General features: G+C 42.7%; 1 protein-coding gene across 1 annotated transcript; it reads right to left on the bottom strand.

Annotated features, from left to right (window-relative positions):
* Positions 1-3513: 3513 nt before the first annotated feature.
* On the bottom strand, positions 3514-22963 carry LOC120797059 (protein FAM160A1-like). Its single transcript, XM_040140320.1, has 19 exons — positions 22791-22963; positions 21472-21670; positions 21158-21379; positions 20574-20736; positions 20016-20127; positions 17442-17543; positions 16083-16139; positions 15826-15912; positions 14853-15020; positions 14686-14765; positions 14214-14392; positions 14016-14127; positions 11342-12735; positions 10188-10369; positions 9955-10075; positions 9268-9682; positions 7005-7531; positions 4795-4905; positions 3514-3637 (listed from the first exon to the last, which is right to left on the bottom strand). The coding sequence occupies exons 1-16, from the start codon at positions 22893-22895 to the stop codon at positions 9450-9452; spliced, it is 3516 nt and encodes a 1171-aa protein (XP_039996254.1). The 5' UTR covers positions 22896-22963; the 3' UTR covers positions 3514-3637; positions 4795-4905; positions 7005-7531; positions 9268-9449.
* Between the last annotated feature and the right edge of the window lie 1724 nt (positions 22964-24687).

Consider the following 24687-nt stretch of genomic DNA (forward strand, 5'->3'; position numbering starts at 1 on the left):
TCTCTCTCTCTCTCTCTCTCTTTTCCTCTCTTTCTTCTTCTCTGGTCTGTCCTAGTATACTGTGCGGCAGTGGTGGAGGATGTATTCATGTTCTTTACATGAAAGCAGCAGTACCGCACTCTGAAAATACTCCAGCACAAGCCGCAGACCTGCATTGAAAATGTCCCTTAAGTAAAAGTGCATAGGTATCACCAACAATATATACTTACGGTATCAAAAGTAAAAGTACTCAATACAGAGAAAATGACCCTATGAGTGAAACGCTGTTAAATAATGTGTGGTTTTTCTTTACTGCTAGTGCATAAAAGTGTAAGCAGCTTTTTGCTGTTTCACCGGAGCTATTTTAATAACCCCCATGGCTTCCTGTAATTTCCTGGGAGGTGAGTGACATTTAACTGCTCAACTGAAGGTTCCTGGAAAGAACACTGTAATTTTGTACCAATTTTAAGGAAAAATGGACACATTGTTCAGTTGGCACGCTTTCACTCGATCGATGGATGAATTTCTTGCATTGGCGAGATAGTCTCATATTCAGTCATTAAGGTTTTAGTCGCAACTTCATGCAAATCAATGACTCTTATACACCCAACGCATCTAACTAAACAAAAAGAAATTTCACAGAGCTTAATTTTTACTTTCACTCTAATTTTTACAACATAGATCTTACCAGGAAATTCCTGTGAAATAACTATGAGAAACTGTAAAATTAAGCACTGCTGCTAATTTTAAATACTTTGTGTGCTGTTGGTTGGTTTAATCTATAAAATCGCATTATATTCTCTTCATATGTTTGCTGTGAAAAAACTAGTAAGCTGTCAAATAAGTGTAGTTGAGTAAAATGTACAATATTTCTACTTTAGTAAATGCACTTAGGTGCATTCCACTGCTGCTATATGGCCGAAAGTATGTGGACACAGAACAGTGGCTTGGGATAGACCCCTTAGATCTCACGGTCTCTTCATGCTGCAGCACACAATGATATTTTTGATTAGAGTGATCTTGAAACTTTGTAGCAACAGTTTGTGGGAAAACCCCTTTCCTGTTTCTTCATGACAGTGCCCCTGTGTAAAAAGCCAGGTGCATTAAGACACGGTTTTTCCGCTTAGCCGTGGAAGAAGCTTGACTGGCCTGCACAGAGCTCCGACCTCAGCCCCATCCGCCACATTGGGATGTGGGAGTAAATCCCAGCAGCCAGGTTCCAAAATCTCCCTGAAACCAGAAGTTTGGAGGTCGTTTACAGCAGCAGAATGATGCTCGTTATTTTGAAATGACATGTTCAGCATGCGGTGATGTTAAAGTGTCCACATACTTTTGGCCATGTAGTGTATCTCTGGTTCTCCTTCACAAACCGTTCTCTCTCTTGTTTCTGTAACCCTTTCTCTCCTCCCCCTACAGTAAAATCTTTTTTTCTCTACCCTACCTTTTCCTCTCACTCTCTTTTCTTTCTCAACATCTCGACCCCCACAATCTCGCTCTCTCTGCTGCGCTCTCTTTTTCTCTCTACCCTATAAATCTCTCACAGTATGTCAGTATTCAGGAACTGAGTCATCCACCGCAGCACTATCTCCAGATCAACACAGGATGCTAACTACGCTTTTAACTTCCTATCTCAGTAACATATCAGTAGGACTTATCTAATTCTAATTCTCATTTTTCCATGTTTGAAGCCCCAATATACAAAAAAGATGAGCTTTAACAACAGCATAAAGGCCCCTCAACTTAATTTTAAAAGTTCAAAATGGCAGACACATTGTAAAAACCTCTGGAGGACCAGCTTTTTGTGCTTAATTTCTTATTTTACATTATGTGTTTTTGAAGATTTTACTGTTTTCGGATCAAATGAAGACTTTCATGCTTTGCTGCAAGTTAAGACAATTATCTCAAACCTTATTTACTTTCAATCTCTTTTATATATGTCCCAAATACTCATAATAATGGAAGCATGCATTTCACAGCAGCTGACAAACAATTTATATTTATAATAATATAATAGAGGCACTAAGTTCGAGTCTTGTGGAACGCCACATATAATATCCTTAGGTTATCACATACTGTAGTTTATTCAGTATTACTAATTTGAGTTCTTCCTGTGGAACTGGAAAGTGTAATGGGAAGATGAGTATTTTTGGCATCAGATGAGTGAGGATGTTCACAGCCAGATCATGACTGAGTGCGGATGATGTGCTTGAGGTCAGGATATTGCTGCAGGCTCTCCTATTTCGAAGACTGGTAATGCCTGAGGCTCAAAGTATCTTTTGTTTTAAAGGAGTAGTTTGACGTTTTGAGAAATACACTAATTTGCCTCCTGGCTGAGAGTAAGATGGAAAGATCAATATCACCCAACATCATATTTTTACAGTGGAAAATCACTGTGCCTTACCAAGTTCACCATTAGTGAGCTTAAGAGGTGCTGCTACGTAGATTTTCTTACCTTTTGAGAGGGCCAGTATCTTCATACTTATCATGAGGACATGAAAGTGATATCAATCTTCTCATCTATGTCTTGTCAAGAAAGCAGATACGCGTATAGTTATAGTTAGCCCACACCAGCAGGTAAGCCTTCACCATCAATATCATCATCACCTCCTGCCCTCGTCTTCTTCTTCTCCTCCAGACATCAGGTGAAAAACTCAGCCCACCAAAGTTTTTTCCAGCTGACTGAAGACTGTATGTCTGCTGACTGGAACCTCACATCTGGGTGTACCGAGACGGGAACTAGCGAACCACATCAGCAGGCTTACTGTCCCAGGACTTTGCTGTTTTAACTTACTTAGAAAATGTACTACACACTCTCCTGTTTGTAAGTAGCAGTGTGTTAGAATAGAGGTGTATGAAGTGTGAGGTTTAATGGTCCTAGGAATCATGATCCTAACAGAGACATACAAAGGTACCTGTATAAAATCATTATTTGTATATTTGTATAAGACTTTTTTGCATGGCTCTAGAGATAGAAAAGGCCGGTGGCCACTGTAGGGATTGGCTCCAAGATGGATTTCAGGTTTCAAAAGTAAAAGAACGCATTGTGAAGTGCAGTCGCTGTCTATACTTCACATACTATTAACATGTAGTCAGTAGTGGAACAAGTATTCTTATCTTTTAAGTAAAGGTAGCCACGCCCCTTTATAAAAATATTTATTCCTTCAGGATTTCCAAAAGTAAAATCAGCAAGTTAGAAGTGTATATATGGGGCATATTGTCCCCTTCCAGATTGCTATAATATTATTATGTATCCAATTATTACAATATTATTACTATTAACATTATTAACGGTTTTAAAGTCCTGTAAGAGAGAGAAACTTAAATTTGTACTTACAGAGTTATTTCACTTTACGCTGTTTATCAGACGCTAATTCAGAGATAATGAGCAACATCATCTGCAAACAGACACACCGCGATAACTTTGGCAAACAAACCCGTCACAGAAGGAGAATATACAACGATCCTTTTCTGAATGTGTACAGTGTATTTATGATCACACAGTTCAACAAAAAGTCATAAAAAAAAAAAACGATATGATATTAAAAAGCTCTTTAATATGCTAACATGCACGAAACTAGGAGAACATAGACCCGGCAGGAGGAGTTGAGGTTAGCTGTGGAGGAGGAGGAGGAGGAAGTGGAGTCACTGGGGGTGTTGACTGTAGATAGAGAGAGAACAGGTAAGCCATTAAAATGCAGTAACATGGGTGTCAAACAACATTCACAGAACATTTCACCATAAAGACCCAGTCACACCAGTAAGTGGCACGGCAAGGTTTATCTGCTCACAGGGCTTGTTACCAACATTTTTTTTTTTTAAATTTTACTTCCTATGGTAACTATTGTCTCGCTATATAACCATGATCACGTTTGGTGATTGTGCCAAATAAACAATCAGGTATGGTTAAGGTAAGTCAAGTAAAGCACTAGGTCAAGGTTAGGGAAAGATGGTAGTTAGGGTTAATGACAAGGCAAACAATGTTTCCTGGTTTGTGAGACACAAACCTCAGTCCATCCATCATCCTAAACTCTGCACACTTACACAATCTCCATCTCTACTTCTCTGCCTGCATTGGCACTGAACATTGGCATTAGCAGAAATTTTGGTGTGTGGAATTGTACAATATGGAAGTAATTTGTAGGTTAGTGGACTGGTAGTTAGTTAGCTCCTGTATTGCAGAATAGCATGACGAGGAAAAATGTAAGATCAGACTGTTATTTCATTGTAACATAGCCCTGTTTCGATGTTTACTATGGAAAAACATACTTTGACAAGCAAAACAGATCGTGTTACTGTAGCGACTCCCCCAGTCCACATCAGAGACATAAAAACTGGAGTTGCTGGAGCGTAAACTTCCCTTGGATCTATTAAAGAGCAGCACAGAGCCGCTAACATGCAGCTTACATTAGAGCAGTTTAGTTAGTTCCATACATACAGACACAACCCTCCAAACTCTTTGAATACCAACTCCTTCAACATGGGGAGAAATCCAAAGCTTGACAGGACTACTGTGCCTAGTTACAGTTGCTAAGCTATGACTGGACAGTCGCTGATCAGGGAGAGTTATTGTCACAGACGTTTAAATTGGGAACTTTGCCGTCCACCTTTTTACCCATAAGATAAAACCTGAACTGCGTACATCAAGACGAGCGGGCTGGTTAAAGCATCCTCATGTCAGACTTGCAATTCACGGAGCAAAGCTCTCATGTTACAGGCACATTAGGCGGAAAGGAAGTTAGGCAACGTTGCTGCCTAACACTATTAACATAAAGAAAAACAACTAAGGAAACATAGCTCAACGGAGGTTGAGGTTACCTGAGAAGGAAAGAGAGGACTGGCCGTTTTCATCTGATTGTGGTAATTCACCACTGCCATTGTATTGATAATCAGCATCATCCTGTCCAGATGATAAAATGACTGCAGCACCTGCAGGCATATAAGGATAGAGAGAGCAATTAAAGTTTGTTAAAACTGCAACAACAAATTATGGTTTTTAACTTTTTTTTGCTTGTGACCCCTTAATACAAATTAATGTCTACTTATGACCCCCTATAGATGTGGGCAGTTCAAAGGAGAGACAACATGATTAGTGACAAGCCTGAGAAATAATAATATCATAACAATGATTCTGTGCAGCTGAATTTAGATTTTCCTAATATCTTCATGATCATCATTTTGTGTGTGTTCAGAACCCCAGGTTAGGAACCAGAAGTGTAAAACATATTTTACCAGAACATTTTAGCCTGACATTTGTAGAAGCTCAAAAAAAATGTGAATGTTTCTTTATTTGCAGTTTTCTGCTTTCCATAAAATTTGCGTTTGTTTCAAATGTTATATACAGTATGGAACCGTTTTGCCTTTAGCAACTTTCCAAAGAGGATCAATTAAGTTTTGCCCAAGTTAAATCAAAGTGAGTTATCTAAGTCACTCCCTAGAGACATTTCAATCTGTTTTATATATTTCCTAGATACTGGAGCAGTTGAAGCAGCTGGAATATTGTATTTATGAAGAATATTAGAGGCACTAATATGCAGCCCTGTGGAACACCACGTATAATATCCTTAGGTTCTGATATACAGTAGTTCCTCCAGTATTACAGAATTGAGGTCTTCCTGTGAAACTGGAAAGTGTAATGGGAAGACAGGTATTTTTGCTTACAGCCAGATCATGACTGAGTGTGGATGATGTGCTTGTGGTCAGGATATTGCTGCAGGCTCTCCTATTTTAAAGACTAGCTGCCAAATAAAGGGCAGAAGCCATGATGTTACTTACTGGCTGTTCCACCAGCCAGTAAGTACCCAGTTACCCAGTGCAATCTCTCATTTAGCATTTCTTTCAATGGTGTTTTAATTAAAAAATAAACGTGTTCCTGGGGTTTACTTTCCATATTCTAAGACAAATCCATATTCCACTAAAGCTCTTTGGAGTTTGAATGAAGTTAAACAAATTTTCCTTAGATAGATATGTGAGGTGAAACCAGACGTTCCAGCGAGGCTCAAAGTGTCTTTGGTTTTAAATTAATATTTTGAAATTTTAAAAAATACACTTATTTGTTTTCCTGCTGATAGTTAGATGAAAAGATCGATACAACCTAGATTCTTGTCACTGTAAAGTTTCCAGGCAACTATACTAGACTCAAAGAAATCATTTCACCTGGCAATAGTCCCCCCCATAAAACCATGATGTGTTGTTTTTACAGTTCAGTGTTTGTGGAGATTATAGAAACAAGGTATAATTTGGAATTTTATAATTAGTGAAGGGTGCTGGTAAGCAGATTTTGTTACCTTTGGACAGAGCCAGGTTTCCCCCGTTTCCAGTTTTTATGCTAACCTAAACCAACTGGCTAATGGCTGTAGCTTTACCGTAAAGGTGTGAGAGTGGTATCAATCTGCTCATCTAACTCTCAAGAAAGCAAATAGGTTCATTGCCCAAAAGGTTTTGCTATTCTTTTAGTTTTCCATTGAAACATATAAAGCATACCTCAGTGTTACGCTATGCTATGCACATTTCAGTCTCATGCAGGCCAAATGTACCATTTAGATCCGTGGTTCAACTGCTGACAGAACTATTGTATTTGAGGTTTCCTTTTTAAGCTAGCAAATCAGAAACTAGCATTTTCTCTGTCCATTATTTAATTTGAATTTCCTCACACTCTCGCCCTTTGAATGAGTATCAGTGCAAAAGTGCAATGTGTTGGAAACCTTAACCACACTGGACATTTCAGACAACATGCATACATGCATTTTGTAGCCTTTCATTCACAGTGATGCATTACGTTTAAGATGTGCTCTGTACAGTTCGGAAATTAATGGAAGGGAGTAAGCTAAAGAGGATTCGTGAAATTGACTTCAAAGTATGTTCAATCGTTTTTGATTCATGTAAAAGTAGAAACAATAAAGGGGGCACAAAACTACTAGACTGATCGCGTGACTCATCTGAAATCCACATTATAATGCGGTTGAGATGCACCCTGGCAGGATGCAATTTCAAAGTGAACTCAGTTAACCACAATTTCACTGACTCACCGAGCACCAACATCAGCAGGTAAACCTTGATCACCGCCATCATCATCACCATCTGTCTTTGTCTTCCTTTCCTCTTCAAACGTTGGGTCAGGTGAAAAAGATTAGATAATCAAAGTTTTGATAGGGGACAGAGGGCCCGGACTGTGTTTCTGCGGTCTGTGTGTGTGCACGTTACAAAACAGGAACTAGCTCACGACGGAAACAATGGAGACGTCACATCACCATGTCAGCTAATATTATTACAGTACTATGTAATGTTGTAGGCACTTAAAGTAAAGTGAGGAAGCTTCCAAAAATAATTCCATGAATTTTTTTTTTTTCCAGCATCTTGGACAACTTGCTTCAGTTCTTCTGTGGATTCAGTCTGTCTCAGTGTCTCCTGTCTCTTCATGTGATCCCAGACTGACTCCTCGATGTTGAGATCAGGGCTTGGTGGGGGGCCAGACCACCGGCTGCAGGACTCCTCGTTCTTCTCGTCTCTGAAGACAGTTCTTTATGACTCTGGCTGTAGGTTTGGGCTCGTCCTGCTGCAGGATTCAAACAGATGCATCACTGATGGATAAGAATCTAAACATGTAAAGTGCCCAAAACGTTGCCTGCTGACTTTAGCTCTTCAGCTAAAGCACAGCGGTGCCTATGTGCAGCCTCACAGAGCTGCTTGCGTGGCTGTAGACCCATAGTCTTGTTTTCTCAATGGGTCAAAGTCAACATTTCAAGTCGAATGACATAATTTACTGCTGCATCGAAGCATCTCCAAAATCTTTAAAAGACACTTCTGTCCTGCTTGATGTCCTGATTAGAAACATACACTATAAATCATCCACTGTGTAGCCAAGTAGATGTTTAACTCATTTCCTGTACAGTTTCTTATTTTCATACATATCAACACACTCAAAATATTCCTGTGTCGTACAAGCAAAGCAAGGAGATTCAGTGCGATCGCAGTTGCTGTTGTTTACAAAAACTGGCATCAGCGGGCTGCAGATGTACTGGACTGATGACATATGATATGATATCAGCATTTTTACTGCAGACTGTCGCATATATTTAGTTTGCAAAAAGTTCATAATATTTGCAGCGGGTGAAACAAAAAGCAACCGTGATGAAACCCAGCTGCGTTAAGCTGTATTGTATTTCAAAATCTTATGCCATGTTTATGACACTGATACCTCCAAATACCTTTAGGACCCGTTGAATTGCCGAATCATATAAATAATTAAAAAAAAAAAAATACAAAAAGAAAGAAAGACACGGACAAAGCATGAACGATCTGCAAGATATTTTATGGCCTTCTGAAAATCTGATTGTCAAAATCAGTTTAATCATTTTTACGTCATCTTGGCAATAATTTTATTCCAAAAGGAAAGATGAGAGACTGTAAAATGAAGAGAAGTGTCCTAGCAGTGGTTCGTCAGCAGGTGGCAGTATAAACACTCAGCAGCTAAACACGGCAGGCTCCAGGGTCCAGAACACAATTTACATCAAAAACAATGAAATGCACACTGATGCAAGTGCAAACGAGATAAACATAGATCTGATATTTGCACAAGATACATCTTAATTTCATTTTTACACCTCGGTATATTGCACTAAAATCTCTTTGTCGGTTGAAGTAAGGCTTTGTTGTTACTCTATAAGGGTGTTTGTGTTTGTGCATGTAAAGACACAACAGGAAGACAAGTTCATCGCTTCCACCTATTAAAGTTTGAATGAGAAAAGGACAGATGCAAACAAAATCTCCAAGGTTAACTGAAATACAAGTGAAGCCTCTGCCTTCTATTGGCTATGATCCCATCATTATCACGTGTGGTCAACCAACATTACATAGTCTCACTTTAATGTTTTTAAGTAAGATTTTTTTTTTTTTTTTTTAATGCTCGTGTGATGCATCAAGTTTCCTTTCCCGAGTAGGAGGTTGATATAAAATGGCCGGAATAAGGTCCTCTGTCTTTGACATAAAACTTTTAAATAACCAAAGATTTTACCTTTTTTTTTTCATATCAACAGATAAGTGCAAAGATTTCGGGAAAACAGTGTAGAAAACTATTTGCATCCCACAAATATATAGTGTACATAAATGATTTATCACCAAAATAATCTCCATCAAATCATTTTCATTGACATAAATATTATCCATATCCACATGAATATGGAAAATGGGAGAACATCAAAATCTTCAAGTGCTCGCAGGAATATATATATATATATACACATATATCGTGTACATACAAATCTATGCAAAGAAACAATATAATTTACTCACAGGTGTTGTATTACTCCTTGAGGAGTAACATCTTTTATGTTGCATGTTTTGTGCTTGTACATCTAGGACTTTTACAAGCCCTCAGTCTTCTGCTGGTGGCCACTAGGCAGCTCCTTTGATAAGTTCTCAATTTCTCAGGCAAATTTTTACAGTTATGCGGTTAAAAACCACCAACAGTCCCATTACTCCTCGGCAGAACAGCCCAGTGCGATGCTGTGCTCCTGGGCGACGGCGGCTAGCTCTTTGAGGAACTCGGCGTACAGGATGATGGCGAACACCCGGCTCTTGGCTTGCGGGGGAATCGGAGGGCAGGGCGGCAGGACACCGAGAGGAGGCAAAGCCAGAGCCGTCCTCACGGAGCCATTAGGAAGAGACGGGTTCAGGATGAGGTCGCCGCCCTGAGACTCGAGGCACTCTGGGGATCATGAGGAGATGTAATAGTACAGATAAATCAGTATGCTTAGGACAAAGTGCTTGTCTGATCATCAAACAGTGTCTGACATTCCCTCCATTTACACCTGTCCAATAGGTGGGCTGCATCCGTCTTTTTTAACTCATGCACTTAGCCAAAGACAAAATGGTGCAAAACTTTTTCCTACAAATGAAGTGCAGCTTCAGGCACTACAGCCTTCAGCTGATGGGCTTCATATCCCCCATTTTTGTGTGTTGATGTGTGTGTTCGTTAACCTCTGAACTTGCTGTCCTGGTCTTTAGCCAACAAGAACCTCCAGGCCTGAGTGACCAGAGCTGGGTAGTCTGGTCTGGCCGCCACGTAGCGCTCAATCTGAGCTTGCACAGACAACAACACCTGCAGAGACGTACGCAGAAATAAAAGTATACACAACATTAGAATTTAGGTGCATGAAAGAATTTTAATAAGAACCCAAATCAGACATATATGACGCATGTGTGGCTGTTACCTGATACAGTGTGCGTACGTCGGGCTGGTAGTGTGTTGTGTCTGTGCTGAGCAGGAAGGATCTTAGCAGAGGTTGTGGGTACGACGCCAGCTGGGCCAGGATGCCCGTTACCAGCAGGTTTACAGCGATGGAGTTTTCCAGAAGGTTCTCGAGCCGTGACAGCAGGACGCTGATGAATGGACCTGGGACACCGTGGGAAACCACAGGTTAGTGTGTATATGTATGAGAGAGAAAATACAAACCAATGTATGGTATGCCACAGAGAGCAATGGAGATCCAGTCGTGCAATAAATAAAGTGTTTCGAACCTTAATAACCTCGTAATATATCACTGTTTTGTGTTTTTATAATGAATTTTACATTGACCAAAAGTATCTGTTTTAATTTTTGCTTTCCTACCGGTATGGTCTTGTTTCAGACCAAACCTCGTTAAAGTATTGTAGAGAAATTTTTTTTTTTTTCAGTTGCAGTTTCAGTTACCATCTTAACACTAATTTCTTTCTTTGCATGCCATATAAGTCATGTTCAAAGATTTAGAAAAGGCTGCCAAGGGGTCAACAATAAATCAAATCTTAATGGTTCCCATTTTCTCTCTACTGCCCAGAAATTAGATGTTGTTTTGAAAAATTATAATTCATTCTTTGATCATTTTTTAAGTTCAGTTTTTCATCATTCTTCGATAAATAGTTTATTACTTATCTGTAAAAGTTGCAACGCTACTGCACCTGAATTAACAGTCATAAAAATTCAGTGTGAGATTATGAAAAGGTAAAGAAGAAATTTACAGTATGTGTCCCATTAGACTACACAGTTGCATTTGTAGTTATGTTATTGTTATTTGTTTTATCCTTATTATTTCAACATTTGGTCACCAGAGTAAAGCTATATAAGCTCAAAAAAGCTGAAAGCCTCAACTTTAACCTGATGCATTATAAACTCTAAAATGAAGGTTTTGTCTATAGACTCCTTGTTTTCTGGCTTGGCCTTTTAATAACAAAAAGGCCACTTTCTAATGTTCTTCCACAATGGAGACATGGTATGCTGGTACCAGAATGGTGATGCAAGCACAAAGCCTCTTTCAGTTTTTCTAATGGACTTTTTCTGCTTCAGAAGGCTTCATCACTTAGTCCATACCATATGTGCTCAAAAACACACCTGTAAATGGAACTCCATGCCTCCTTCGGCCTTTCTTACTGGTGCTCCTCGTCTCTTCTCCTTCATCCTCCTCATCTTCCTCTTCCATTGCCTCCTCCTCTCCTTCCACCTCTCTGTCATCCCACGAGGAGCCAAAAACGAATCCTTCGCCGAGCCCCTCTTCCTCCTCTTCCAGTTTTTGCCGCAGCGCTCGGACCCGCCTCCTAAATGTACCAATGTTGTCTGTGATGTCATCACAGTATGGCTCCACCCCGAAAGAGAGCATGAGGTCATGGTATTGAGACAGGAAGTCGTCGTTACTAGTGACTTTGTTATCAGGCAGACTTGGAGACTTGGCAGAAACCAAAGTGTAATGTGGCTCAGATTCATAATGGCCATTGGGTAAAGCGTTTGTCACTAAACACGGTGTGGGATGTTGTGTCTTATGGTGTATATGATGTTGGTGTGCTGTGTGTGTGTGATTGATAATAGTTGTGAAGTCACTCGGGTTGCAGCTTTTCTTGTATGACTGGCAGTCTTCATTAGCATCATCACATTCGTCGATGATGTGATTCTTTGCATTAAAACCATTGACGAAAATTTGATGTCCCTTCATCTCTCCTTGTACATATATCCTGTTTTTCTCATCTTCTTCTTCCTCCTTCCCTCTCACTGTCTCCTTTCCACAGTCCTCACTCCTCCTCCTCAACTCCTTTCCATAATCTTCGCTCCTTCTTCTTTCCTCCTTCCCTCCATCCTCGCTCCTCCTCCTTGTTGACATAATACTGTTAACTGTTTCCATTACAGTCCTCCCTGTTGTGGTTATAATTGCTGTTATTGTTGTAGTCGTCACCGCCGTCGACACTCGTGGACCATTTGAGATGCTTCCACATGCCCGTCGATTTGCTGCCATGATTCGCTCCAAAATGGCTGCCTTTGTGTCTTTCTGGGCGACGAGATCGTAGACCAGGATGTCGTCCTGAAACTCAGATTCCTCTACATACGAACCACGCACCAACTTGATCGCACTGCGTCGCATTTCCTGAATGTGTCGAGGAGGTAGAGGAGGAGGTGCTGGCGTAGATGTACCCACAGTCATGCTGCCGTTTGCTAGCCCCTCATTTATCAACACTGATGAAGAGGGGTCGTCATCTGCGAAAATGTCATCCCACTCCAGCTCCAGGGCAGAACTGGCTCTTCCTGCCTGGTTGCCCGTAGAGACGGTATCTAAGGAGGACGGGGTGGGGGAGAGGGCCAAGGGGGGAGGAGTGATGACCAAAGAGTAGATGGAGTCACTCTTGACTCGCTGTACAATTTCTTCCTCATCTTCAATGTTGTCCCCTGGTGTGTCAGATCGGTATTCTTCAGGCGGAGGGTTGATCCCATCGTACGGGGCTGACCAGAGCAGACATGCCCTGCAGGAAAACAAAACTCATCAGAGCTTAAGACGTTGGACATATAAAATAAACTTTTACTGGGTTCCCAAAAAACAAGAGTTAAGGATCACTTGCATGTCATATCACCTTCTACTATACAGCTCTTGCTTTTTAACCACGCTTTAAGCATGGCAATGTCGATCTGTCAGTCGGTTAGTCTGCCTCTTTTGGTCCAGACTGGAATATCCCAACAACTATTGGATGGATTGCAGGGCAAGTAAACATCATAGTTTCTTAACATCAGCATTTTAGCATTATCATTGTGACCATGTTAGCATGCTGGGGTTAGCATTTAGATCCAGGCAGCACACAGTACAGCCTCATAGAGCGGCTAGCATGGTTGTAGGCTTTTTGTCTGTTTCTTTGTATCAGAGCTTGCTTGTTAAAGAACAATTTGGGGTTATTTTTCTACATTTTTCTTCCTTGTAAAGTTAGTATGCTATGTTAGGAAATCTTTATCTGCACTCGGACGGCTGGGATGTAGTTTGAATCTTTATCATTGGTTTCACCTCGAATTAAATGGCTTTAATAGGGGCTTTGGACTGATCTGGGGTTGTTTAGAACCTGTCTGATGACGTTATACTGGAAGTATACTACGTAATACACTATTGACCTTGCAAAGCTTTATTTTCAACGCAAAGTGTATCTATACCTTGCTTCAAAATGCCAAAAATCACATGACTATAGAGGTTTCTCGCTGGTTTTGAATTCAGGATCTGTTTGTCAATCTGCCTCAACGTTTAAAAGCAGAACCTTAAACTTTAAAAGCAATTTAACCATTACGTAACAGGAAAATGCAGCAAGTGCACTTCTACTTTCAGTCAATGTATCATCATGAGGCCTCGCATTTAATCCTCCCCTAACACAAACATGCAATACCAAAGGTTGCCAACAGATGTCCCTAAAACACATCGATACATTTCTTGACAGTGGTTTAATGCTTCAAAGAACTCTGATGAGATGTGGACTCATTTACAAAGCTGTTTCTTGGGTAGTTACCGTGTGTCTAGAGTGAAACTGGTGGGTTATGTGTTATCCTAACACCAAAGTGATAAAAGGACCCACCTATCTATCCTTTTTCTCGGTCCACTTTTCCTGTCCTTGCACTGCATTGGGTGAAATCTAGTTTGTAACAGAACATTTTCCCTTAAACTTACTGACCATAGTCCTGGTCCGAAGTACAAAAGGATCAGGTTAATCCATAGTCCATTCCCTGATTTCATCGTAGAGGAAAAAAAAAAAAAGTCAGGCACACGAACCTGTGGGATGTGGAGATGGCCTGGCGGGCGTCCCAAAGGTAGTGGAGGTAGTTTACATCCATCAGAAAGTCTGAACCTCGACAGTAACCAACACTGTCTGATACTGACAGATCTAACACAGACAGAGAATTTAAGTTGGTATACACCCACGTGACAGTGTATATGTACTGGTGTTGTGCACGTGTTAGTTGTACTGACCTGCTCCTTTGGGCCAGTGGATGTGCTCAGAGTGTGAGCGTGTGTTTGTGCTGTGGAGGTACACGGGGCACCAGGAGGGCATGAGGAGCAGGAAGGAGGCAGCGCTGGAGGAGTAACAGTCTCTCTGCTTTAAGGAGGAGCGCTGCTTCCTGCTCAGGTGGGCGCAGGGAATCAGGTACCTGAGGACACAAAGACACGCCCTGCTCAGGCCCAGCATGGATCCCTACAGTGACATACGGCAGCGCAGAGAATTTAACAACTGGTACAAGATTATATTAGTCAGGTTTCTGTGTCGCGGTTTTGGTCTGTTTTATAAAATAGTTTAAATCCACATGTTCTGCTCCTTTTTGCGCAAATATGAATGTCCTGTGTCCTGTGAGATCGGGCAGAACAGATGAAAAAGACTCAAAGTATACGTTGCCTGAAACAATTTGACCAAAGTCCATTTGATTTTTGAGCCTGTCAGACTGACCTGAACACCAGCTGCAGCATGACGTCTTCACAGAACAGACCAATGAGAGTCCTGAACAGAGACAGCGACACCGTACCCAACTGATGGACACACAAACGGTCAGAGGTCATCTCGCTTATTCGGATAAAGAGTCGTCAAATAGCAGATGGTAGTTCAGCGTATGTTACCTGAAAAGGTGTGTTGACCCTGCTGACCAGTGTGTCCAGTATGTGCACGTTGTCATGCGTGTGCAGCAGGATGAAGGACAGGAAGGTCTGGAGGAGGGCGGGCTCAGTGACGGAGCGAAGGAACAGATCCAGGTACGCTGTTGTGGTCATCACCTCCTCCACCGTCAGCTGAACACGCACCAACAGAAACTGCTTATGTAAGCATGGATGTAGCTGAATAGTAAGGTACTCGGTCGCAGTTACATAAGCTTGGTTTAGATCCCGCTGAGAATACTCGCAATATGGATTTTCAAACGGTTTAAAAAAGGAAAAAAGAAAAAATCTATCCTCTAGTGGTAATCACAAGTAGGACAAGTGGGAATGTGTCATCACATGCACTGGTGAAAAGTAGAATTTACTGGTATAACTGTACTTAAGAACAATTTCAAGGTACTTTGATTTACATTTTCGGCTGCTTTATACTTCTACTACACTACCTTTAAGAGGGAGACATGGTGCTTTTTACTCCTCTGCATTTATTCGACACTTCGGTTATCGATGTTAGCTACTTTGAAGATCGAGGTTTTACACACAAAACATATGGTCATCTTATAAAATCTGATTAAATCTGATTCTTTCAGATTTAATTACTTAACAGGATATAAAGTAGTAAAACATGAGTAGAAGCAGCTACAGCAGAAAATGCTTTTAATACAACACTGACGGGGGTTGTTCTGCTGCCTGGTGAGCAGTTTTAGTTTTGACTCAAAGTACATTTTGTTCTTAATCCTTCTGTAATTGCACTTAAGTCAGTTTTTGAATGAGGGAGCTATTGCCTTTTCTTTTTTTTCTTTTTTTTCTTTTTTTTTAACTCAAGTAAAATCTGAGTACTTCCTCCGCTGCTGGTCGGCACCACACAGGCAAAGTCCTCTATCAGCATCAGCGCGGCAGGTCATCAGGAAATACAGTGGCTGACAGTGGTGTGTTTTGCTACCTTGTGCAGAGCAGGAGCCAGTACAGGCACCAAGAAGCCGTTGTAGATGTAACCCAGCAACTGAGACCGGATGGAGGGATGAGCAACCTGAGACAAACAGGTAAAGACAGACAGAGATGGTGTTAGATGTTTGTTTGTTTTTTAATTGGCTGTGCCATCATTCATAGCCTCTGCGTGTGTGTGTGTGTGTGTGTGTGTGTGTGTGTGTGTGTGTGTGTGTGTGTGTGTGTGTGTGTGTGTGTGTGTGCGTACATTACCTTGGTAACAGCACTACAGAAGTCCAGTGAGTGCAGGAAGTGGACGAGAGCTGGAACCTGTTGACCCAAACATCAGGTAAGTTTGTTGTCATCATTCATGCAATCATTAATTCAGAGAGGTAATAAAGTCATTCATCTAATTATTTTATTTTTTAACACACCCATGCCTTGAGTTATGGTAACACCATAGATATTCATGTTACCCAGAGGATGAACTTGGACATTTACTTTTACTTCGACTATGACTTTGGTGATTCTCTGACTTTGCTACAGTGAGGTTCACATTTGCGGATTCAGGTGAAACACCTCAACAATTACTGGATGAATAAGACACTCGCCAACTTCCCGCTTTAGTCTTTCATTCATTTATCAATCTCTTCTTTTTCCCACACGTGAAACTTCCGTTGTTCCCGGCCGTGGTAATTCTAAGTGCAGCGTTTGTTGAGGAAACACCGCATCCCCGGTGCTCTTCAAGCCCAGGGCAGCGTGGCGTCCGCATTTCAGTGCAGCGAGGAGTGCACAGACCCGTACGCTGGGGAATCGAAACAACCGCTTCACAAGCGCACGGCACAGCACAGGAGAGCCAACCCTTCGGGTCAGGACTCAGCCGTCCACCTACATCTGCAGGACCAGGGAGACGTTTTGGCCAGAGAGGACCGATGGTTTGAAAGAGGAGTGAAAGAAGCCACCTACGTCATACTGGAGCGACCCTACGATCTACGACACCACTTATCAGCCCCTTACGATGCAGTCTGAAGATCCCTCCTCGGGCTGCTTGATACCCATTCACACCATGACACATGGGATCCCAACGACTCACGTCTGATCTCAACGACTCTCAGGGTGTTTACGACCCCACAAGAGTCTTTAAATCCCCGGGGCTCCCCACCAGTCGGAAGAAGCCTCTCGGATGAGAGGTGAAACGTCTCCAGGAACCTCAAGCAAATCCAGTTGCCTCCGTATAGCACTTCATTTGTTCACCCAGTCTCACTCATTCATAAACAAAGAACTCAGTACTGTTATGGAGCCATCCACTTGTTTACAAAGACAGGGTAGACGCAGGTAAAAACCCCAACCTTGACTAACTAAATGCCTAACCTCAAACCTTACCCTAACCCTGACCCTAACTAGCCGAATCCTAACCCGAGCCCTAAAACCAAGTCTTAACCTCTGAAGTATCGAGGACCTGACAAAACCTCGCTACCATTGTTTAAAACTGAAAATTGTCCTCACAAAGATAGCAACACGAGCCCACACACAGGTAGGAAGCATCCTTCCTTCCCTTTTTTTGGTACTTTACATTGATTCCTTCACTCGTTCACTTTTTCACCCTGTGACTCGTGTGGTCGCCGTGGTTACCTGCTGCCAGTCGGCCGGGTCCAGGCAGTGCCAGTCCTCACTGTAAACCTGCAGCCTGGCCGGAAGAGACGAGTACAGACCAGACAGACCCGTGGCCAGCACCTGTTAACACACACACACACACACACACACACACACACGCAGGTTAGTTCTTCATACATACAGCACATGGATACAGGTAAACTATGCACAAACACATGAACACACACAGGCTTTTGTGGAAATGAAATCCCAGCGTAGACTAGTGTGTTCTTTTTATTAATAGCAGAGAATGAGGGCAGATATAAACAGAAGAGAACGTGTGTTTCGTGGATTAATTTAACACGATTACATTTATTAAAAGATTCTTTAAAGATCGACATTTTTTGGAAAATGCTACATTTTGTTCGCTCTCTCGTCCAGAGTTAGATGAGAGGATTGCTACCACTCTCGTGTTGCGGCTAGTTAATATGAGCTAAGCTTAGCATATAGACTGGATAACAGGGGGACGCAGCTAGTCTGGCTCTGTCCGAGGGGTAACAAAATCTGCCTACCAACGGCTCTAAAGTAAAGCTCCCAAATCACCACATTATATCTCGTTGTCCCGGCGTCCCCTTCACTTTGATTTTCGTACGGATTAAACCAACCGCATGTCACGTGTTCATCTGTGAGCTTTAGAGGTGGCATCAATCTTCTCATCTAACTCTCTGCAAGAAAGCAAATGAGTGAATTTCTCAAAAGGCCGAACTGCTCCTTTAATAAGGGAAAGATAGAAGAGGAAGGAGGGAAGGACAGAAGAAGAAAGGAGGGAGTAGAGGGAGAGAGAAAGCAACATCATTAACGTCGACATAAACAGCAACAACAACAACAACAGTCAAACAGCTGCAGTCTCGAGTCTCGTTAACAATCAGGCAGCCGTCCAATCACGTGCAGACGTACTAATCCCTCTCTGTGGACGAGCCAATCTCACGCTGATTTACTAATCTGCTCTCTACAAAAAGATTGAGGTCAGAGTTTGGTCACATGGGCTTAAATCTGACGCACACACACACACACACACACACACACACACACACAGGTGGCACGAGCTTAAGTGTCTTCACATAAAAAAACGCACCCACAGACAGTAAAAGCAGAAACTGGCAGTGACGGAGCTAACATGGCCGACGCAGGGAGTGGAGACACCTGAAGTACGCCAGTGGAAAAAAAGTGCTTCTTATCTTTCAGAAACATTACGGATCTTTTTTTTCTTTCTACTTTTCGTTTTACTGTCATTAAGATTTTTAAGATTTGTAATTTTTCCTTAATATTCTTTATTTGTTCTCATTTTTACTATTCTTCTTTACACTGAAGGGGTTTTCCATGAGTGTTTCCTGTCATTTGTAATATTTTGGTTTATGCCTGCCAAGCTAACGACATTCCCATCGGCCTCAGCTGTACCGTAGTTTGCATTTGATGCTAATGAGCCAATGTTAACAAGCCTTCCCCCTGTAGCTACATTTGTCGTTTGCTTTTCCCTCTTCCCGTCCTCCTCAACTCACTCTTTACCTCGACTGCCGCTGTACCTCTCTCTCTCTCTCTCTCTCTATCTCTATCTCCTTTTCTTTCTTCCTCTCTCTCACTCACCCGCACACTCTAACGGACCCTGAGGAAGCAGTATGAGCTCATTAGTTTATTACATAACTGTGATAATGAGATTACAATGCAGAGAGGAGATGAATGGAGAAAAGGACTCATCCACTGCACTCAAATCACTACAGATTCCACTCATTCAAAACGACCGTCTCATTCATAGAAAATATCAGCAGTCATGCAGCGGGTTCTTAAAATGTCGTTTTACTCTGTTAACCCCAAGAACTCCATCACCACCTCCACAAACTGATAAAAACACATGGATGTTTCTTTTCTTTTTCTTTTTTATTTCTCTGCCTGCAGTTGGAAGGTATGTGGGGATTAACCTACTTTAGCTCAGCTGACGGGGTCCATGTGGGATAAAACTAGCAGCTCTGCTTCGGAAACGTACCTTTAAATTCCCCACAGACGTACGGCCGTGTCAAACCAAACCAAACTCTCTTACTGGACAGATAACACAGCACTGAGATGAAGTTTCAACTCTCATCCCCGTCCTGTCCACATGCCGCAGCAGCCACATCAGCAAAAACTGTAGCTATGGAGCTTAAAAATCTTCGGATTCTTTTAATGAATTCTTGATGAGCAGGTTAAGAAGGAATATTATCAAGGCAGTGCTCTTGTTTCCTCAAAAGTTTTACATCAGTTGCATCATGTTAAACTCGTTATCTGTTTTAAGATTAAACAAGCAACAGCGAGAGCAAGAGACGGCAGAATGCAACAGTTAGACAGTGGGTTTATCCACATCTACAGAGTCAAGCCGATCTTGAACAAATCCTTGACGTTACCGAGACCGGTAGACGCACCAGCAGACATAAGATGACCGTGAAACTTGTGCCCGTAGACGATGAGCGGAGGTGTCGTCACCTCACTTATCTCGGAATGAACCGTCAAGGTTTAGCGATGAAGGATTCACGCTATCTGTCCTGAATGTGTGTGTGTGTGTGTGTGTCTCCGTGTGCTTACAGGACAGAAGTATGTGTTCTCGCTGATGTGCTGGGCGACTCGGGGCTCAGAGGCCGACAGGGACATGATGAGCAGCAGAGCATCTCTGGCCTGCTGGCCGACCGAACCCTGTCTGTGTGAGACAGAGAGCGATAATGAAGGTTTATTGAATAAGAATATACATTGTGTGTGTGTGTGTGTGTGTGTGCGTGTGTGCGCGTGCGCAAGTGTGTATACTTTGCTTATACAATATGTCACCGTGTTAATGTGCCCAGCTACTTTGGGTGATGTAGGTATGTACAGTGTGTCATGTTTGTTTGTGCCTGCACCCTAGCTATGTGTATACCTGAATGTGTGTATACCATGTTTGTTGCTTTAACTTACTAGTGTGTGTCTTTGTGCATCCTAACTCTACGCCGGCACTGTTAGTGTGTGTGCGTGTGTGTACCTCTGAGTATCCTGCCGGTACAGGCACATTGTATACGTGTATACCTCTGTGGGCATAGGCTATGTGTGCGCGTAAGTGCCTGTGTGTTTGTGTACCTGCGCGTGTATAGATTCCTGCGTGCGTACACCTACCTGTGTGTATACGGTATGAGCAGGGAGAAGAGGAGGAAGTTGGCCGCTCCCTGGTCCTCGCTGGTGTGGAAGAACAGCTCCAGCACCGAGGGATCTTTGACCAGAGCCACACACAGCTGGTTCAGCAGGAGGACCAGCTCCGCCTCCACCACGCCACCGCTGTCTGGAGAGCGGACGCGGCTGATTAACTAGCATTTTACCATCTACACATGCAGCAGGTGAAACCACTTAAAACCAGTTAGATGTCATTAGACAGATTCCTTACTCTAAGGAAATCCATGACAATGAGGCCTGTCGGAGTTTGAGGATAGTAAGGATTAGAAAGATGGCCAAACCCTGATAAAGACTTGGATTTGTTCCCTTTTTGCACAAGTCTGTGTTACCTGACTTCAAATAGCATCCTTTGTTTGCTGTGTTTTTGTAGTCTGTGACGGTTGCGTGGCAATCTCACAATAATGACAAAAATTCGGGGAAGTTACCGCTCCAGGCCAAGAAATAGTTCGACACATAACGCCCGAGGAAGTAAACAGGCGTATTCCCCCAAATGCAAAATTGCTTCTCGAACTGTTTCAGCGCCAACTCACCAGTTCCAGCTCCGGCACATGAGGCCAGCAGCATCATGAGCGGTCGTAGAACGGGTTTATGGTGCAGCAGAGGCTGTCTGGCCTGAGACAGAAGCATCTGGTACATCCTGAGCTGCTCCAGCTTCATGTCCTCAGTAAACTGTCTCCTCAGGCTCCACAGAAACAGCCTCTCCATCACACCCTCCAGAACCACAAACTCCAGGATAGGGCCCATCGATCCTCCTGGTATCAGGGCATAACACACATCTAACCAAATACGATCCGACACAGCGGCACGATGAAGCAAGCTGTTTTTTTATTTTTTATTCTCGAACCTTGCCCTGCCTCTTCCTCCATCAGCAGGAAGAGCATGTGTTCCACGTAGTTCTGGACGGCGCTGGCTTCGTCAGCCGGGATGGGACCGAGGCGCAACGCTCCAGAGCCGCCGCCACTGCTACTGGCATGACCCGAGAGGAAACTCAGCGCACCAGTGCCGCTACGACCCGGCTCGTGTTTCTCCAGGATCCTCACTACCTGCAGAAAGCGAGATTGGACATACATGGAATAAACATTAATGCCATATTTCCATCTCCTTATCCTCGTGGTTTTTCATGCGTTTGAGGTTTGATTGCACCATCAGCTGTTTATCTTGATGAACCAGCTCCTAATATTTGCATTAACAATCCGCGGGACGACAATGTTCATTAATTTGAATTTTCTTTTGCAAATTTTCTAGAAAATTGGGCTAAAGTGCAAGCTACATTTGGATGGAAACTTGACTTCTGAAACGTCCAAGCAGCAACCATCCCAGCTGTATGTTCAAGGGCTTTGAAGCTGCAGTTCCCTTAATGGCCACTAGGTTCTGGCCACAGAAAAACTGTTGCATCGTTGAAGAGAATGGGAAAAACTCCATTATTTCTTGAGAAGTAAAGAGTCAGTGAGTTCTTTGTAAAATGGAAGAAAGAGAATAATTTATTATTTATTAGTGGCTTTTTTTTGGTTTTGCATCTTTAGTATCAATAGTTAATTTGTACTTTAAACAGCAAAGATTTCATTGTTATGAGAAATCTAAGATACGGTGGATAACAGATCACTGTGGTAGAGTGAAAAGAGAAAGAGAAGGAGAAGAATGTAATTCACTGTCTGGACTTGTCTTAACCTTTGGCCTCAGCTGCTTTAGACATCGACCACACACACACACACACACACACACACACACACACACACAATAACACACACAATTCAATTGCACGCACACATACAGAGTGTGTGTGGGTTTTCTTGGCGGGTGTAGAGAGAGGTTTTTTCTAAATGGATCCTGTGTTTAAGGGCCAAAGTCTGGGTCAGTAATGCACGCACACACACACACACACACACACACGTATTCCGCACAGACACACAATCACACACAGACGCACCCACAATCACACAATGTGTCTGCCAACCATTATGAGGAAAATAGGGCAAACTGAAGAGACTGAGACAGATAGAAAGAAGAGGTAAAGAGTGACAAAAAAACGCTACATTAAAACGAGTTTTTCTGTCTGAGAGGTGATTGATTGATTGATTGATTGGTTGGTTGATTGATGGATAAACTGATAGTGAGATAAATATCGAGGAGGCCGGGAGGATGTTTAGCAGATGAGTTTATTACCTGTGCCCAGTGGTTCTTAAACACGATCATGCAGGTCTCCGGGTCGACTCCTCTCAGCGTGAGAGACTTCTTCCGGTTGCCCCCAACAACCACCGAGGCCATCATTTTGATTGGCTGTCAGGTGGCTATAGCATGTTATAGCAAGCTGTGGGACGTTGGCTGTCTGATGTGAGGATGGGGGGGGGCATTAGGTGGCTCTCTAAGCCCAAGACCGGACCCTTTCCCTGGGCTCTGCAGGACGCTCCTTGCCTGCAGGACATGGGCAGAGAAGACACCCATTATTATTCCTCTAAGCACCGAGTTCAGAGGTGTAGTTCACTTATTTGCAGACGTAGCCAACATACTTCGACTTCCAGGAGCTTTCTGGTAATTTTGCAAATTACTGACAATCATAAGTTCATCCGTGACCACAGGCATACTGTGTGTATTGTGTGTATCTGTATGTTTTCCATGGTTGAGGCTGTGAAAACAAATTTCCTCCTGGGAAAAGAAAGACTAACTAACTATCTACCTATTGTCCAAGGCTTTTAACTCCTTTCCTTCCTTCCAGACAGCCTTTGGTTCCTTTAATTTCTCTACGTTATGAAAACCAACCTGCAGAGAGCTGCGGGAGGATAATCCATCACAGTGAACGTTATGTTTAGCCAGAACGGTGCCGTGGCTCTAAGGCTGGCAGAGTCAGCCGGTCCACCACTTTGGGTCAGACTGAAATATCTCAAAACTGTTTGGATGGATTAAGGTGACATTTTCTACAAACATTCACGTCCCCCTGAGGATGGACTTCTCAACTAAAGCCATCATCTGATCCAATTTCATTTTGTCCAGTACTTCAGTTTATGGCTGAATACTGCAAAACCAATGACATTCATGACAGTAGACGGAAGAGCACCCTTGAGCGCCTACGGGGAGAAAAAGTTTTTTGGTTTTAAAAACACTCTCTGAATCACCACATGGGATAACTTTGACGTATGTAATGGATAAAATAAATATCACATTGTAACGATCAGCTTCCTGCGGCAAGTCGCACGTCTCTGCAAGTGGATTTTTCATTGCGAGCTGAAACGAACTGAGACTAAAACCTTGCATTAAAGCCAGGTAACAAATCTAAAAACTCGCACAACTTGTGGCGCATTATGAAAAATGATCAGCTGTGATGAAAGGTCTGTGGTTCGTACGCTAAAACGTACACAACTACCGGTGTCATCCCTCAAAATCCATTATTTTGCCTCCCACTCTGCGTCACTTAATACAGAGAGAGGTGTTTCTGTTATTCAGCCTACGAACGGGTTGGACAAACATAGCAGCATAATGCGGGACAGTTCAACAGCAGCACGAGCTACGGCCTCTAACATGACCATACAGTTGAATCGGCACCTCTCCGATCAGTTGGTGTGTATGTCTCAATATAGCTGTTTGTCCGCGGTGTATGTTTCTGTTTCAACCAACGCTAAGGGAGAGGAATTTTCCCGAGCTTTTTCTTCGTAACTGAAAGGTGCGCTGGATTTGTTTCTGAGGCACAACTTGGAAGTGAACAACATGTTAATCCCCAGCAAGAGGTAAGTGGGCAGAGAGCAGAGTGTGGGGAAGGAAACACTTCTCTCCTACTCTTATATTTGACCTTTGAATGCACCGGGGGATCAGTTCCTAACCAGAGAGCCGTCTTCTCTAACTCTGTCTTTATCTCTGTGTTCCTCTCTCTGTCCAAACACGAACAACAGCCGAGGCCGGAACAGGAAGTAACGGTCGGCGGCGGCCACAAGCAAACAGGAAAAGTGGTCCGAACGCATCCGAGTCCCACCCTGGGCGTTCCAGGACATTCCATGAATTCCCAGGGAGCTCAACGAAAAATCCCCCAACAGTGCGATGTACTCTACCTACCTCTGTGCTGCTGCTGCTG

This window comes from Xiphias gladius, chromosome 12 (assembly GCF_016859285.1).
Source record: "Xiphias gladius isolate SHS-SW01 ecotype Sanya breed wild chromosome 12, ASM1685928v1, whole genome shotgun sequence".
Classification (NCBI taxonomy): domain Eukaryota; kingdom Metazoa; phylum Chordata; class Actinopteri; order Istiophoriformes; family Xiphiidae; genus Xiphias; species Xiphias gladius.

What these genes read in the sequence shown, in the direction of transcription:
- LOC120797059 (XM_040140320.1), bottom strand. Translation starts at nt 22,895, where the DNA reads ATGATGGCCTCGGTGGTTGTTGGGGGCAACCGGAAGAAGTCTCTCACG. An exon ending in GCCATCTCCACATCCCACAG is followed by an intron (nt 12,736 to 14,015) that starts GTTCGTGTGCCT and finishes GTTTTCCTGCAG; the next exon opens with GGCATGTCTGCTCTGGTCAG. An exon ending in ACGTACGCACACTGTATCAG is followed by an intron (nt 10,076 to 10,187) that starts GTAACAGCCACA and finishes ACGTCTCTGCAG; the next exon opens with GTGTTGTTGTCTGTGCAAGC.